Source organism: Haplochromis burtoni, unplaced genomic scaffold (assembly GCF_018398535.1).
Source record: "Haplochromis burtoni strain Fernald_Lab_line unplaced genomic scaffold, NCSU_Asbu1 Contig_11, whole genome shotgun sequence".
NCBI lineage: Eukaryota > Metazoa > Chordata > Actinopteri > Cichliformes > Cichlidae > Haplochromis > Haplochromis burtoni.
The window spans coordinates 761,219-776,432 of record NW_024582372.1 but is presented as its reverse complement, the minus strand read 5'-3'; the positions used below and the strand labels follow the sequence as shown (position 1 = coordinate 776,432).

General features: G+C 39.3%; 2 protein-coding genes and 1 long non-coding RNA gene across 5 annotated transcripts; 2 read left to right on the top strand and 1 right to left on the bottom strand.

The window, feature by feature from the left end:
- Positions 1–295: 295 nt before the first annotated feature.
- foxf1 (forkhead box F1) lies at positions 296–3,442 on the top strand. Its single transcript, XM_005915175.3, has 2 exons — positions 296–1,594; positions 2,840–3,442. Exons 1-2 carry the CDS (start codon positions 616–618, stop codon positions 3,001–3,003), a joined length of 1,143 nt encoding a protein of 380 aa, XP_005915237.1. The 5' UTR covers positions 296–615; the 3' UTR covers positions 3,004–3,442.
- A 5-nt stretch (positions 3,443–3,447) lies between these two features.
- On the top strand, positions 3,448–3,943 carry LOC121812216. Its single transcript, XR_006052929.1, has 2 exons — positions 3,448–3,815; positions 3,848–3,943. It is a non-coding gene; the product is annotated as an uncharacterized LOC121812216 (long non-coding RNA).
- A 1,342-nt stretch (positions 3,944–5,285) lies between these two features.
- Positions 5,286–13,619, bottom strand: mthfsd (methenyltetrahydrofolate synthetase domain containing). 3 transcript variants are annotated; one of them, XM_042213685.1, is made up of 9 exons: positions 13,432–13,619; positions 13,192–13,295; positions 12,712–12,825; positions 11,411–11,524; positions 11,202–11,292; positions 10,040–10,152; positions 9,662–9,787; positions 7,285–8,042; positions 5,286–5,704 (listed from the first exon to the last, which is right to left on the bottom strand). In XM_042213685.1, the coding sequence occupies exons 1-8, from the start codon at positions 13,457–13,459 to the stop codon at positions 7,290–7,292; spliced, it is 1,443 nt and encodes a 480-aa protein (XP_042069619.1). In that variant the 5' UTR covers positions 13,460–13,619; the 3' UTR covers positions 5,286–5,704; positions 7,285–7,289. The 3 variants fall into 3 exon arrangements, with proteins under 3 accessions (XP_042069619.1, XP_014196070.1, XP_014196072.1); XM_014340584.2 differs by having other exon boundaries at positions 5,286–8,042; XM_014340586.2 differs by lacking the exon at positions 12,712–12,825 and adding an exon at positions 12,548–12,661 and having other exon boundaries at positions 5,286–8,042.
- Between the last annotated feature and the right edge of the window lie 1,595 nt (positions 13,620–15,214).

Here is a 15,214-nt window from a genome sequence, read left to right as displayed (position 1 = left end):
AAATCCGAATGCTGAATCTAATGCATTCACTTAAATAGTATAAGCTTATGCAAATCATTAACGGGCATTTGAATTTATTTGTGCTCTGAGGGATGTGTTAGCGTATGGGTCCTTGAAATTAAATGTTATATGTAAGATATATTCTCTATTTCTGTGTAAGGACGGAGGAAAAAGAAAGATTTCACTGAAAAGTGAACGCACACAGATGTGCAAGCTTACAGCCCACCACTTGAGTAGGAGGGCAATCGGGGAACTGGGCGGGTCCCAACATTAGGATGACCAAGACATACAGCTTCCAATGCGCCGATGGCAACAGATAAGTAAAAAGTGAGCTCCTCGGACGCACGACAACACACCAACTGAAGTGGAAAGCGGCTCCTGTTCTTCTCTTTATCCCATTTCGGGCACTGCGTACAAGGCGGTCCGGCTTCAGACTGCTGCAGGACTGAATCAAAAGCAACAGCTAAGAAGATAATCGCGCCTTTGCCTCTATCGCCACTATCATTATTCGATTTTTTTTCTTTATGACACAAATTTAGTACCTAACTTACTATTTTTTATAGGTGGAAAAGCAATTCTGTTTTTGTTTTCCGTCTCGAAGATTAAATTTAACTAATGACGGCAGAGGTTCAGCAGCCCCCAGCACAGACTCCTGCCCAGAGCAGCCCGATGTCTGCTCCGGAGAAGCCACACGGACAAACGGTGGTGATGGAAACTGCCTCCTCCACTACGAAAACCAAAAAGACAAACGCAGGGATCCGACGACCAGAGAAACCACCTTATTCCTACATAGCTTTAATAGTTATGGCTATTCAGAGCTCTCCAACAAAACGCCTGACCCTCAGTGAAATATATCAGTTTCTACAGAGCCGCTTCCCGTTTTTTCGAGGCTCGTACCAAGGATGGAAGAACTCCGTGCGTCACAACTTGTCCCTGAACGAGTGCTTCATTAAGTTGCCCAAAGGCCTCGGTCGACCGGGGAAAGGACACTACTGGACTATTGACCCGGCTAGTGAGTTTATGTTCGAGGAAGGCTCCTTCAGAAGGAGACCCAGGGGTTTTAGGCGCAAGTGCCAGGCGCTGAAGCCCATGTACAGCATGATGAACGGCCTGGGATTCAACCACATCCCCGAGTCTTACAACTTCCAAGGGAGCGGCGGGGGCCTATCCTGTCCGCCCAACAGTTTGTCTCTGGACAGTGGGATTGGGATGATGAATGGACACTTGGCAGGTAACATGGAAGGGATGGGTCTGTCCGGACACTCCATGTCACACTTGTCGACCAACAGTGGACATTCCTACATGGGAAGTTGTACAGGATCCACTGGGAGTGATTATCCCCACCACGACAATTCCGCCTCCCCTCTGCTCACCAGCGGAGGAGTCATGGAGCCTCATCCCGTATACTCGAGTTCAGCCTCTGCGTGGGCTCCAGCCCCTTCGGCCTCATTGAATAACGGGGCTTCCTACATCAAGCAGCAGCCTCTGTCCCCCTGTAATCCAGGAGCGAACCCACTGCAGCCAAGTTTGCCCACACATTCACTAGACCAACCATACCTGCACCAGAATGGCCACAGCACCACAGATTTACAAGGTAAGTTTATATGTGTGTGTGTATATATATTTAATTTTCTAATTTAAAAAAAAAAGCGCAAAAGGTTCAGAGAAGCCGGGCCTGATGGTATAAAGAACATTTGCGAGCTATGACAAAGATAAAGGAAACGAAAGATTTTATTCAAATTAAGACGCTTTGGTTATTAGAGGATAGAAACAGAGATAATATACTGTCCACATATGTCTGTGGTTTACAGAATTTTATTCCACATATCATGCGCCAAACTTGGGCCTAGTGGAAATGTTGAGTAATTCTGAAGAGCATCACACTGAAATGCGCCGGATTTATTCTGCAGTCAGTAAACATAAGGCTTATCTGTGCTGTGCATAATTGAGGGATTGGAATTAAGGCTATTAAGGAAATGATACAACACAATTTAACCACTTTTTTCGTAAATAAAGTTCCAGTATTTTGTGAATCATTAAACATAATAAATCAGGTTTATTAAAATAAAACCCAGACAGAAGACCAGAGGGGTTCAAACCTCCTGAACGTGTGGTATTAAAAAATAATAAATCAAGAGATGGTTGAAAGAGTCTACCGGGAGAGTTTAGAGTCACGCCAATCTGTGGACAAAAAAACAAAAAAAACAAGCGCGGTTAGGTCCAGCCTGCCTTGCCTCGAGGCTCTCGGTCCTCCGGGACTGGCGTGCAAAGGGGCCACTGTCAATTAGCCCTGCAAGCCCGCCTCCCCTTTTGACAATCTTTATCGGGTTTACTAAATGGACTTTGGCCCTAAGAGGAATGCATGCATTTCAGTTAGTATAATAGAGTGAAGCTCAATTTACAAATATAAACTTCTTTCTTACACAGAATATAAAGTGCCTACACATACAGCAATCTTTTTGCGGTAAAATATGGTAGATATAGAGCATATTATTATTATTATTATTATTATTATTATTATTATTATTATTATTATTATTATTATTATCACCACATATAACAGTTTTATTATTAGGGTTTCCAGAACGCATAGCGAAGGTCTGTAGAACTGGATAATTAGTCTAGTATCAGCAAGATTACCAATCAAATCGTGTTGCAAATAACTTGTAAGCATTTAAATAACTTTTTATTTCAGAACTATAAACAACATTTTTCTTAACTGGGGGAACATAAGGTAACATAGGTTACTAGCCTTCAAGTACATTACATTTAAAAGTGACCCTTTAAAATTATTATTATTAGTAGCATTTCCATTCATGTTTTAAATGCTTTTTTGCAGGTATTCCTCGGTACCATTCCCAGTCTCCCAGCATGTGTGACCGAAAGGAGTTCGTCTTCTCGTTCAACGCCATGACTTCCTCAGCCATGCACTCACCGAGCAGCGGCTCCTACTATCACCACCAACAGGTCTCCTACCAGGACATTAAGCCCTGCGTGATGTGATGTCCTCCGTGGACAGTCTAGAGACTAGAAGATGGTGTCACAGACTTGAGCCATGAAGCAAAACGGACTGAAATGAACAACGAATGAGTAAACTACCACTGAGAGGCATGCCCCAGTCCTGGAGAGTGCTCACTGCTTCAAGTAGATTGGACTACTTCTCTGTGCTGTTACACACAGGGACAGAGACACGGAGACAGGCCAATTATAAAGCAACCACATAATAATATATAATAATAATTAAAAACAAACTCTTTTATGCCATCTTCATCAACATCGACCAGCGGGGTAAAGCGTGGGCGTAAGACACCCTGCTGTTGTTTGGGTACTTAGTCCTGCAGAGCGGATGACTACCACTTCACACTTTTGTTCTTGTGTATTCATCTTGTTAAAGTAGGTCAATGTTTAAAAAAAAGAAAAAAAAAAAAAAAAAAGCAAAAAATTCCCCCGCCCAAGGTTTTAACCTTTTTTTTCCTTTCATTTTTTTGGACTTGCATACAAATGTTAGATTCTGAGATGAACAATTATGGACGTTACATAGCCTGTATAATGTAAGTCCATATACTGTATACTGTGTAAAAACAATGACGGCACTTTTTGAATAACCTATAAGCGCAACTTTTTTTTTATTTATTCTGTAGGCCTATATTTTAATTTCAGGCGAACTGGCCAAGGAGTTATATGCTTTATTGGCAATATTTGTCAGAACGCTTATTATTTGTTTTAAAATGAAAAATTGAGGATATATTGTAAACACTGTTATGTCTTTTGTGTCAGCTATATGTAGACCATTACTTTCAGCATTGTATACATTGGTAGAAGAAGGGGGGGGGGGGGGGGAGTCTAGCAAAGGGTCCACCAGCGAGGGTTTGTCTTTAGACTATATTACAACAAAGCATTAAGAAATAAAATATCTTTTCGGCTCTTTAAGCCGACAATTCCACCAAACGACATCCATTTCGATTTTATCGCACGCAGACAATTTTCGGGGGCGATGGTCCTGCAAGCAAACATGCCTTGTAAACAGATGCAAAGACAGTGATCCTTATTGCATAATTAACCCCAAATTAGCTTATTTAAAGATGGGAAGCTTTTTTTGTGTGTGTGTCCAATTCTTCAGCAGCCTTCTCGTGTAAATGTATATTATTGCAATTCTTTAATGTAAAGCGATGGTTCGTTTATTTAGGGTTTAAAGCACAACCGGTACCCTCGGTACTACAGACAGTTGTCACTGTGGTGCAGTTAGGTCTTCTATTTCAAGCAATTACTGCAGCAGTCTGTTGTTTTCACCTACAGTTGATGTCCAACTTTGAAAATTAGAATTATTAGAAGAAACTAAACTTTTCCCAATTCATTGGTCGACTGGTGAACATTAACAGTCAAGGGTTTGAAAGGTTAATCGTAACATGTCTTCGATCTGTTGAGAGTGTGCAGTAGTTAAGGCGTAACAAATCCGAGGCAGAGATCTCACACGCGTCTGGTTACAGGGTGAAAACCTGCAGCAGTCCCGTTGCTTTGGCAGTGAGGCAGTTGTTTTCCTCAGACGCATTTGTCCAAAGAACATTTCTTGCCATGGTGGAAATACAATAAATTGCGCTGATCTAATTTAAGGAGCATAACTTTGTAATAATTAGTTTTGGAGTGTTCCGCAAAATGCGTAATTGTACAACAGAAAATTGGCCTAGGAAAATTAAAAACAAAGAAAAAACAGTAGGGCCGATGTTTCATAAAGAAGAACATCTTTATTTCTCATCTAAAATGAGTTGTTTTTGTTACATAAAATAGATATACCACTCATGATACTGCAAAGACAAAAATAATAAGCAGTTAAAAGTACTCATAAATAATACGCATAACGTGTATTGTACTGTGTAAAATCCTGGTTATCTTATCTCAGAGTCAAAATATTTTAATTTTACAGATGCAAATTATTATAAGGGACACGTTTTTTTTTCCTTTATCAGATTTCTGATCAATTAATTTTAACTGTTGTTTTTCGACATTCACAAACACGCATGTCTGTGCGGCTTAAAACCAATTTGGCAATTTTTTCATCTGAATGACCGCAAATCATTAAAAAAAAATAAATAAATCCGGACGTCGTTTCTTATTTTAAATTTCTTCAAGTTTCAAGCAACATTTATGGCGTTTAAAAAGTTGTTCCTAATGTAAGAGTATGGTGGATACAATCTATTAAGTGCATCAACACAGTCAGTGCAGATTAATCCGATGCTCATGCTTGTGATTTAGATTAAGTAAACCAACTGCGGTTTGAGGCCTTTTGTTATCTTCTTTAATCTTGACGGTTAAGTCATGTTTGCTGATGTTTGTGTGTACAACTACATCTTTACAAGGGGATGTAACATGCTCCACAGTGATACGCTTTGCAATCTCACCACATGACCACTGACTGAACCCCAGTAAAACGAGCATGCCATTGAGCACAGGGGTAAGCAGGCTTAACAGCAGTGGAACAGAGCATTAACAAACTGATGACATTTGCCAAGGTTCAGTGCTCTGGAGGGCTGAGGGAGAGAGATGGCGTTCCACAGCTGTTCCCTGGCCAGGCCTGGATGACAGCTCCATAAAAAGCCAGAGGCCTGGTACTGTGCAGACAGACACACTGCTTGTGTCCCAATCCTGCCAAGACTTTAGTGCAAAACAGGACATCTATGGGTTAATTTCTTAGGTAATGGCAGTGCAGCTACAGAGACAGGTGTAAACAGAAGAAGAAAAAAATAGAGTCATTGGGCAGGTTATCTAGCACTCGGGTTTACAGAAGTTTGAAGGTAATGTTAACAGACACATTTTCCAAACAGAGAATAAGAAAAATGTCACTCTGCAAAAATGAATTAATCTTTTAAAGTTTTCTTTAAGCTTAAAACTATTTCAAGTTTACAAGCTGGCATTTTATACGTTACAACTGGGTGAAACACATCAAGTTTTATGAAAATCCAATAACGGGCCTGAAATATCATATTTAACCACTAACAACATAGTTCTGCCTCTTCACGAGAACGATGGTTTGAGGTGGTGGGGAACTTCAGAATCGGATCTCCAAATTCTGCAAAACCTTGTGAACATTTATAATCCATCAATTTTCTTTTTTGTTTGTTTTTCATAAAAAGACACTCAGTGTTAACGGGTACAGTCAAACGCTTTAGTGAAGAAATAAGTAAAGTCATGTGAAGCAAATTTATCTAATATTGAGGGCAGCATCACACTCTCACTGGTATTTAGTCACTATAATGGTGCAAATATAACTGTAAAAATGAACGCTAGCTAAAAAACAAAACAAAAACAAAGAAAACAGAACAGCAGCAATAGAGGCCTTTAGCTCTTCCCCTGTTTATCGTTGTAATCTGCCCGTTTTAGATTTTCATGGTTAAAAAAAAAAAAAAAAAAGAAAATCATACAGTAGTAGAGACTATCCAATAATCCCGTGTTATGTACAAGAATCAATCAAGTCAAGAAAATCACAACTAAGTCACAGTTATTTGTAAACTCTTTACATTTCTGTAGTCTCATTAAAGTTCATTAAACTTTAAACACTTGGAGTCTGTTCACAAGTTCTGTAAATCTGGATGAATTTGGACAATGAAAAAGACAAAAATGGTCAAAGGTAGAAGCCTGCGTGGCTAGACTATTGTTAGATGATGAAATGTTATATTTTACTCCCAGTTTTGTGACTCAAATGATCAAATGTTGTGACTTGCCACACGCAGGTGCCATTTTGAACAAAACGAACCCATTTTTAAACAAGTAGGATGCAGACAAACAGGTCTGGCAACATCATGGATGTGATAATACTGACAGCTAGTTTTGAGGGGGAAAAAAAATAAATAAAAAAAGCACTAGCCTTTTTAATTTTTTTTTTAATTATTGTATGGTAGCAAAAGTACTGCATGCAGTTTGTAGACTGAAAGAGAAAATGAGTGTTGTGTTTCTAAGAATCTCTGATAAAGGCACTTTGAAGAGAAAACGATTGGGACAAATTTAAAGAAAGAAAGCTCCTGTAGCCCACTTAACAGAGCATATTGCAAAATCTTAGTCGTTATAGAATTTGTCTGGATTCAAATCAGCACAAGGTTCACTACTCTCATAGTTTCAGGTGTTGTTAATATTTAGTCAAGCCTGCTAGGTTCAAATGTGTTCTCTTCTAATAAATCACATTTTTGTTCATATTTTTTTTTAAAGCAAAAAAAACAATCAACTCCTTTTATGGTGTTTGCAGTTATCCAAAACTGTAAACAACTTAAGCATTACATTAGGTATATTTCTTACTGCTTTTACTGCTCAGTTTTTTCTGTGGCATCACTCTTAGCATCTGGTGCTGATACTTCAGACTTCGGAGCCGCTGCTGGTTTTGGTCTTCTACTGGATTGTCCAGATTTCCTGCCTCCTCGCTGGCTCTTGGCCAGTTCAGCCTGCAGACTGTGACCATTGAGAGCGAGCCCCTGCAGAGCCTCCAGGGCCTGATCTGCAGCGTGGGGGTCACTGTAATCCAGGAAGGCCCTGTGCTGAGCTCCCTGCCAGGTGAGTCTCAGTGGAGTGGCCTCCCTCTCTCGGAGGGCGGTTTTCAGCTCACTAACACGCAGCCCAGCAGGGATTCCTCCCAGATAAACTGTTGTCACACTCAGATGGAGCTTACGCTGAGATTTGACTTCATTCCCACCCTCTTCTGGGACCTGCTCCTTTGTGTTCCCTCTACTTTTTCCCTTTATTGTCTTGCCAATTTCTTGCCCGTTACCTGCCTTGCCGTCTCCTCTGCTTTCTTTATTCATTCTAGTCAGATGCTGTCTGGCTTTTGGTTCTCCCGCTATTCTTTTTTCCAGTCTAGAGTCCTGGCTGGATTCTCCCTCAGCATCCTGCTGTGTGTTTGGCCTCAGCCTCCGTCTGGTTTGCCTTTTGGGTTGACTGGCGTGCAGACCAGCTTCTGCCGCAACAGGCGCTGCCCCCAGTGTTACATCCTTTCCAGCTTGTTCTTCAAGAGCACGCAGCTTCTTCAGGATGGGGATCTTTTGCAGCTTTTCTGTGTCCAGCTGAAGACAAAACTGGACAGACTCAGTAATGCTGAAATGAAAAAAATGTGTCTCACACAGCATACAAACAGACCTGCTCAGGGCCGATGCAATGCACCTATTCATAATAAAGAGAAAGCTGATAGCTCCTCACAGCCCATGCTTAAAAACCATCTTAATACCAGCAGGATATTTCACTTCCCAAGCAGTTAAAAATAAAGACTGCTATCTTGATTTGTTGAGTCTTCAAGTGTCTTGGCAGACTTTGATGCTGACCAGTCCTGTAAAGGATATACGGACCTATTGTTTTTACACTGGCCTGTTTGACCCGTCATTCCCCTGCAGAGCCAAGGTGGCTGGGCAGAGAAGCCTTTGATGATCAGACACGGCCTTCCTGTCTATGAGGTCACTGGGTCCTGTTTACTTATATGCATGTTGTAAGGAACCCAGAGGTTACACACAAACTTACCACATAAGAAAAATAACCTTTACCTATGTCTAATTAAAGATAAATTATCAAGAGGAAAAACACATTTCATCTTTGTGCCACTGTCAGTAAATCAGAAGCTGTTTATGGTCCAGGCTGATTTAAATACAGACGATGATGTGAAATGAGTGGTAAATAAGACTGATAAAGCACTATAAATATATCAGTAAAATTCCCAAGATAAAACAAACTAATTAACTGTGTTTGTTTTTTTAAAGTAAACAATTTTACATAAGTGTGTACTGTACACACCATTCATAAAAACTAAAACTTTTTTTTTTATTTCTAAGAAATAAAAAAGAAAATAACTGGAATTTTTTTATTTTTTTTGCAAAATGGCATTATTACAGTAAGTGCACTCAGAAGAATAAACAATGCTGGATAGACCGTCCTCCAGTGAGCTGTAGGTTTTCTATGTGTCCACTAGAGGGCAGTGTTACTAAGGAAACGCAAAATTTTTGTCATGTAACCAAAGCAGCGCATTTTCCTATAAACTCTATGTTAATATTTGATCCCATGAAGTAATTATAAAGACTCATGTGTGCTATTGTCATATCTTGTCTTGTCCTAAATTGTAGAAGAGATTAGTACAAGCTAATGTATACTTTCTGAACACAAAAACTTCAGTTGTTTTTTTTTTTTTTTTGTTCTTTTTTAAATTTAGTGTTGGGCATTTATTCTCCCTCTAAATGCCGGTTTCATTATGTTGAATGACAACAGGGGTGGAGACCTGATCAAACATTCATGAAAAACATACTTTCAGAGCAAGTCATCTTACTGGAACATCCATATTATCAGATTATTGACTGAAAAACATTTTTAAAAGGTGCAGGATTTTTCCAATAACATTATTTTTCAGTAATGGAAATCCACATACTAAGAGCGAAGCATTAATCACAGATGTTAAGTCTTTCATAGATAAAGGCATTAACGTCATAATTTTTCCAGTGTTCAAATCAGTTACTTTCAGCTATGTTTTACTGAACGCTTTTTTGTATGCCCCTCTTCTAGATAAATCCATCACAGAGATTTGAGGGGAGACATGAGGAATGACATGTATCAGGTCAGGGCAGCCTTGACCTCTCAAAATCAAGTTGACTATGAAATAACTACTATGCTTTACACAAAGCAAAAACAAGCACACTCAGGTTACCTTATTCCAGATGATTCCACGTGGCTTAGGCAACTGGCAATCTGTTTTAATAACTCTGGTCGGTGTGAGGATGTAGTCTACAGTCAGGTCATGACTTCCCATTAGATCTTCTGGAATGTCCATCACCTGAAAGCACAGTTATTCCTCAAGTATTCAAATTACTAATGCTGAAACAAAAAGTGGGAGGAAAAAAAACTCTAAACTATGTCTGTTCATGTCAGTTCGAGCTGCACATCTTTATTTAAAACTGTATTATTCCTCATTTTAATACCAACGTGTTCTTTAGCTTTGTAAAAAGGGACAAGCTGCTTATTGCAAAACAAGATCCATAAAACATTTGAACTGCTCAGTGAGATCAAACTGAATGCGCAAACCAACCTGGCAGTCATGGACAACAGTAACCACCACAGTAGACTCATTCACGGCACCCATTGAAGCCATCATTCCATACTCCAAGTCAGCAAAGCCTTCTCCTTTTCCAATCCGAAAGCCTACAGCGGAAGGCAGAGAGGGAAACTTAATTTAAAAATGTATACTGTGCAGTTTACGAAATCCTTTTGGAGATTTGTAAACTCCTTTATACTGCCTTACAGTAAAACATGTGTTTCGCTGCAGTACTGCATGAGTTATCTTGGGCATTTTAGAAATGAGGATCACCATGGAGTGCGGTTAGCAGACAATTTACATGGCGGGAAGAACACAGGAGAAGCCACAATAAGCAGAAGGGATCTGATTACGTACATCTGCCTCAATCTTATTTCTGCTCTTTTTCCTCTATGCTGGCAGAGTGTGCAGAAGTGCCTCAATAGGCTTAGACACGTGCAGCAATCACAATACCTTTGTTCCATTCTGCTTTCAGTCAGCACAGCCTCTCATCATTTTCCACTGTGTAGTAAACAAGCCTTGCATAAAACAATTTATAATCACCCAAGTAGTGATTTAGGAGAATCGCTATATAATAACAGACTATGTTGTTCATTACTCAGCTAATAATTGTAAATTCATGCTTGAAAAAGCAGGTTTTGCAGCACATGCTGCCTTTTCCATCTTTAGAGGTTCAAGGAGACCTATTGAGCTCATTTGCAGCATAGTTTTCCTCTTGGACTGCAGCACAGTTGACTAAACTAACCTTGCTGCAGTCTCTCCGTTCATAATCTCTGTGACACCATTTTCACTCGTCTCCTTTAAGCCACCTTTCAGCTGGCTTATATATACCCTAAACTCATTGGCTGAAACTTTGGCCACGTTTAATATAAGTATCCAACAGTGTTACTATTGTATATATGAAAATAAAGAAAAAAATTGTTTTACTTTGAACTGAAAAAATATTGTCTATTCTGCAATAATAAACAGTAAATTGCACACGTGGTTCTAACTACTATTTAAGGAGTACTGCATTTTCTTTAGATTTTATATATTTTAGTGCATGTATGGTAAACTTGGTCTTGAATTCACTAGTCTGTTGCTCTCCCACAATCATAAATAATTTAGGTTACCAATATGAAACTGAAATAGTATCGTGACATGGTGTATAAGTCACCTTTCTCCGACACCGCCACAGAACCAACCACCATCAGGTCAATTTTAATTTTTGCATCCAGGCCAACAGGTACACTGAAGTCTTTCACACCCTGGAGATGGTTTGAAGGTTTCAGAAGAAAGAAGAAAGAAAATCTAATTATCATTATTGGGAATTTAAAGAGGAATGACAATGCTGACAAATAAGAGCAAACATTAGTACATTTATACCTGAGAGGAAGAACATATGCGTAGTTGTTCTTTGCTAGCCCCTTCAGGTGGAGTAATCCTATTGAAAAGGCCTGTACGAAGACGAGGAGTTGGGACCAACAAAGTTTTCCGTGCCTGCAAAAATTATTTCAGTAAAATGTTAAAAATAAATAAATAAAAATAAATAAAATTTAAAAAAAGATCCTGAGTTATTTAATAGGACTAGAAATTAAAACTGAGCTGAATAAAATCAGTGGAGTGATGGCAAAATTACAAAAAACAAAAACATTTAAATTTAACTGATGCAAAACACTGATGTGGCTGAAATGTGACTTTACAAAGAACCTACAGGATATTATACAATAACAATCTTATGTAGCAAATTCTTGACCACAGGTGCAAACTCCAGTTCTTGAGGGCCGGTGTCCTGAAACTTTTCCATGTGTCCCTGCTGCAGCACACCCGAATAACATAAGTAGGTCATTAGCAAGACTCCATAGAACAGGGGTGTCAAACTCCAGGTCTCGAGGGCCGGTATTCTGCAGGTTTTAGATCTCAACCTGGGTCAACACGCCTGAATCAAATGAGTAGTTCATTACCAGGCCTCTGGAGAACCTGAGGACATGTTGAGGAGCTCATTTAGCCATTTAAATCACCTGTGTTGGATCAAGGACGCATCTAAAACACCCAGGACATCGGCCCTCGAGGCCTGGAGTTCGACACCCCTGCCATAGAACTTGACTGCATGCCGAGGTGGCAATTCAGCCATTTGATTCATGTTACAGCAGCTCATGAGTGAATGAACATGGTGCAATAAAAGTACTTTTAGAAGTAAATTTTTCCAAACACTTTACTTCAATTTACTTGAGCAGGTTCAGGGGTTGCCACCTCAGCATGCAGTTAAGTTCTATAGAGTGTTGCTAATGACCTAGTTAAGTTATTCAGGTGTGCTACAGCAGGAACACATTTAAAAGTTTCAGGACACCAGCCCTCGAGGACTGGAGTTTGACACCCCTGTTCTAGACTGTAATAAAACAGTCTAAAATTTCTCATTTAAAATTCTGCTTGCATTTAAAAATTCAAAAGAAAATCATGTAATCCAGCCTGAGGCACTCTGCTTCTTGGTACTTTGTTTTTTTCCCAACACTGCAGTGCTACCTGCAGCACTGCCAGCCGAGCACCCTCCAGAGGTTTGTCAGGATCCACCTTCACCTCAGATGTGTGGATGAACGCCTGCAGCTCCAACACCTTGGCGCAGGCCGCAAAAGCACCCTACAGCAGAAAGGAAGGCATCTGATCATAGGGTCCTCGAGTCAACTTACTTCCAAGGTGATAAAGCGTGCCTGCTGCTGGGGTCTGTCTGGGTTAACTTTGACTGTCTGGCTGGACTTGAACTCCTGCAGGCCTGCAAGGCTGTAACATGCCTTACCTGCACCCTGGTCAATAGGTGCACAGGAAAAGACATGTATGCATGCACAGAGACAAGACAGCCATTAGTGATTCAAAATTTAAGAACATCAGTCAGAAGCTGTGCTGGTACCCTGAGTGTAGCAAGAATTTCACCCCTACAGCCCTTATTATTTTCTTCAGTTATTTATTTACTTACAGTACTTTACATATAACCCAGACAGTCACAGGCTCAGATTTTTCCTCTTCTTTCTTTTTTTCAAGTATATATATTTTTTTTAATTCGAGAAGGAGGGAGGAAAAAACTGGAGACTAGTGGCAGAGGTTGACCTGCCAGTGCATTGATTTGAATGGGAACTGCGCTGCAGCTCTTCAGCTAAACTGCTTTAACCTGCCTTGAAATTTGGGATTCTGTTGTGGACGGGCCTCGGAAAGTTTGCCAGATTCTTTTCTTCTATGTAGTCCCAAACTTTCTGACGAATGTCCCATTTCGATCCTCCTGGAGAGAAAATTGGAGTTTAACATAAACGCTAACCGAAGCAACATTTACGTTTTCAGCATCACATTTAGCGAATCGACGACTTTAACAACAATTTTAACGGCAAAACAAACGTTTTACAAAACACTTGACCTACCCGGGTTGATTTTTATGACGGGATCCATCGCTTTATTAGAGCCACGGGTAGGTTTATTCTACAACACTCGGATGCACTCCACGCAGTAATATCGTACACGTGAGCTCTGTAACATAATACTAACGGAACAGCTGCTTGTCAATGTTTATCATTGCTACGGTGGCTCAGAGGGACGATCCTAACGAAACGCGAAAGGGAAAGGTGGTTTTGAACTTCTAGGCAACCGTAGTCTGATAAGCAGAACACTCGCGCTTCTCTAAATACAGAAAATACAGTCGAGAAAAAGCTCATTTTTCTTACTATCGACACGTGTGAAGTCAATTATTTCAAACCTTTTTTGTTAAAATTTTGATCTTTATGCCTTACAACAAAATGCATTTTTATAGTGACAGCAAATGATGCGTGTGGAAAATGGCAGTCAAAGCTTTGTCAGTTATATGAGCCAAATTAAAAGAGTATGCCACTGGTTTTTTCTTCCATTTTTTTGTAAGATAATCATTTCCTTTTAAACATTATTTTACAATTGGAAGACAATCAAGAGATATTTTGCATGTTTTAACATTATTTTGGAACCACTTTTTCAACAACTAGGTTTACATTATGTCTCAGGACAGGTGTAGTTTACACAACAGATGCTTTAGCATGGATTATTTTTCAAATTCATGGGTGGGACACAAAATATCCTCCAACAGTAGGATGAAAATGACTGAAAATACCCACTTTCATTTGTTAGGAATGGGGTCACTAAATGGTTTAATGGAAACTCTGTGAATTATATGGTATTGATTTTGCTTTGCAGGCAACACTTCTCACCCAAGCACTGGACTGATGTGTTAGTGCCCATATCATCAAAATAAAAAATATGTTATGAGTTGTTATATTTTTCTTGTTTTGTTTTTTGTTCTTTTGTTTCTTTTCTGTGTTTTTCTTTTCTGTTTGTTTGTTTGTTTGTTTGTTTCTTAACACAAAAAAATTAAGACAGGATGGGCTGGTGCAAATTCTTTAAGGTGGCCAGAAAAATTAAATTGCAGGGTTCCAGAGCACTATTGTCTGTGTAAGGAAAGGGCCACTTCAGCATCTGTTATGGAGTAAAAACAGGCAGGATAGGGTTGTGGCTTCAGTGTGCGCTTTAACAGCAACTGATTGTCACGAATGACAAGCTGTGATAACAGCAATCTTGCAGGAAACAGGAAATAATCTGAAAAACTTAATGACGAAGTAATTGTTAAGATGTGCTGGTGAAAACTGTTTAAAATCTCAGTTCCTGGCTATTATGGCTTGTAGTTTACCTCCTAAATTTTTGATCCATTAAGACTTTTTTGAGAAATTAAACTAAAGGAGAAAGGAAATAATATTAACGTAACCCAGACTCTACAGCATCAAGGGGTCTCTGTTTAAAACCCTCTTATATTATCTATGTCAGGTTTTACTTTGTTAATATGTTTCCACTTATTAAGGCATTGTAAATGCAAACAAACAGCTCTGTCTTCTTTCATAGTTATCAAATTTTACTGTACCATATTTAAACTGGAGCACCACCTGCAGGTCTTTGGATGTCATAGATGTAAAATGCACGAAAAAAAAAATCTATAGTTTACATGCTTTGACACCTTTTATTTATACATACATACATGTATGTATACATACATACATGTATGTATACATACATACATGTATGTATACATACATACATGTATACATACATACATACATGTGTATATATATACATATACATACACACACACATATATGTGTGTGTGTGTGTGTGTGTGTGTGTGACACC

Excerpts from the sequence above, each read along its gene's own strand:
- foxf1 (XM_005915175.3), top strand. The coding sequence starts at position 616 with ATGACGGCAGAGGTTCAGCAGCCCCCAGCACAGACTCCTGCCCAGAGC. Across the intron at positions 1,595-2,839 it reads CAGCACCACAGATTTACAAG|GTATTCCTCGGTACCATTCC; the intron begins GTAAGTTTATAT and ends GCTTTTTTGCAG.
- mthfsd (XM_014340584.2), bottom strand. The coding sequence starts at position 13,459 with ATGGATCCCGTCATAAAAATCAACCCGG. Across the intron at positions 13,296-13,431 it reads CGTCATAAAAATCAACCCGG|GAGGATCGAAATGGGACATT; the intron begins GTAGGTCAAGTG and ends TTTTCTCTCCAG. Across the intron at positions 10,153-11,201 it reads TGTGGCGGTGTCGGAGAAAG|GCTTTCGGATTGGAAAAGGA; the intron begins GTGACTTATACA and ends CTTCCGCTGTAG.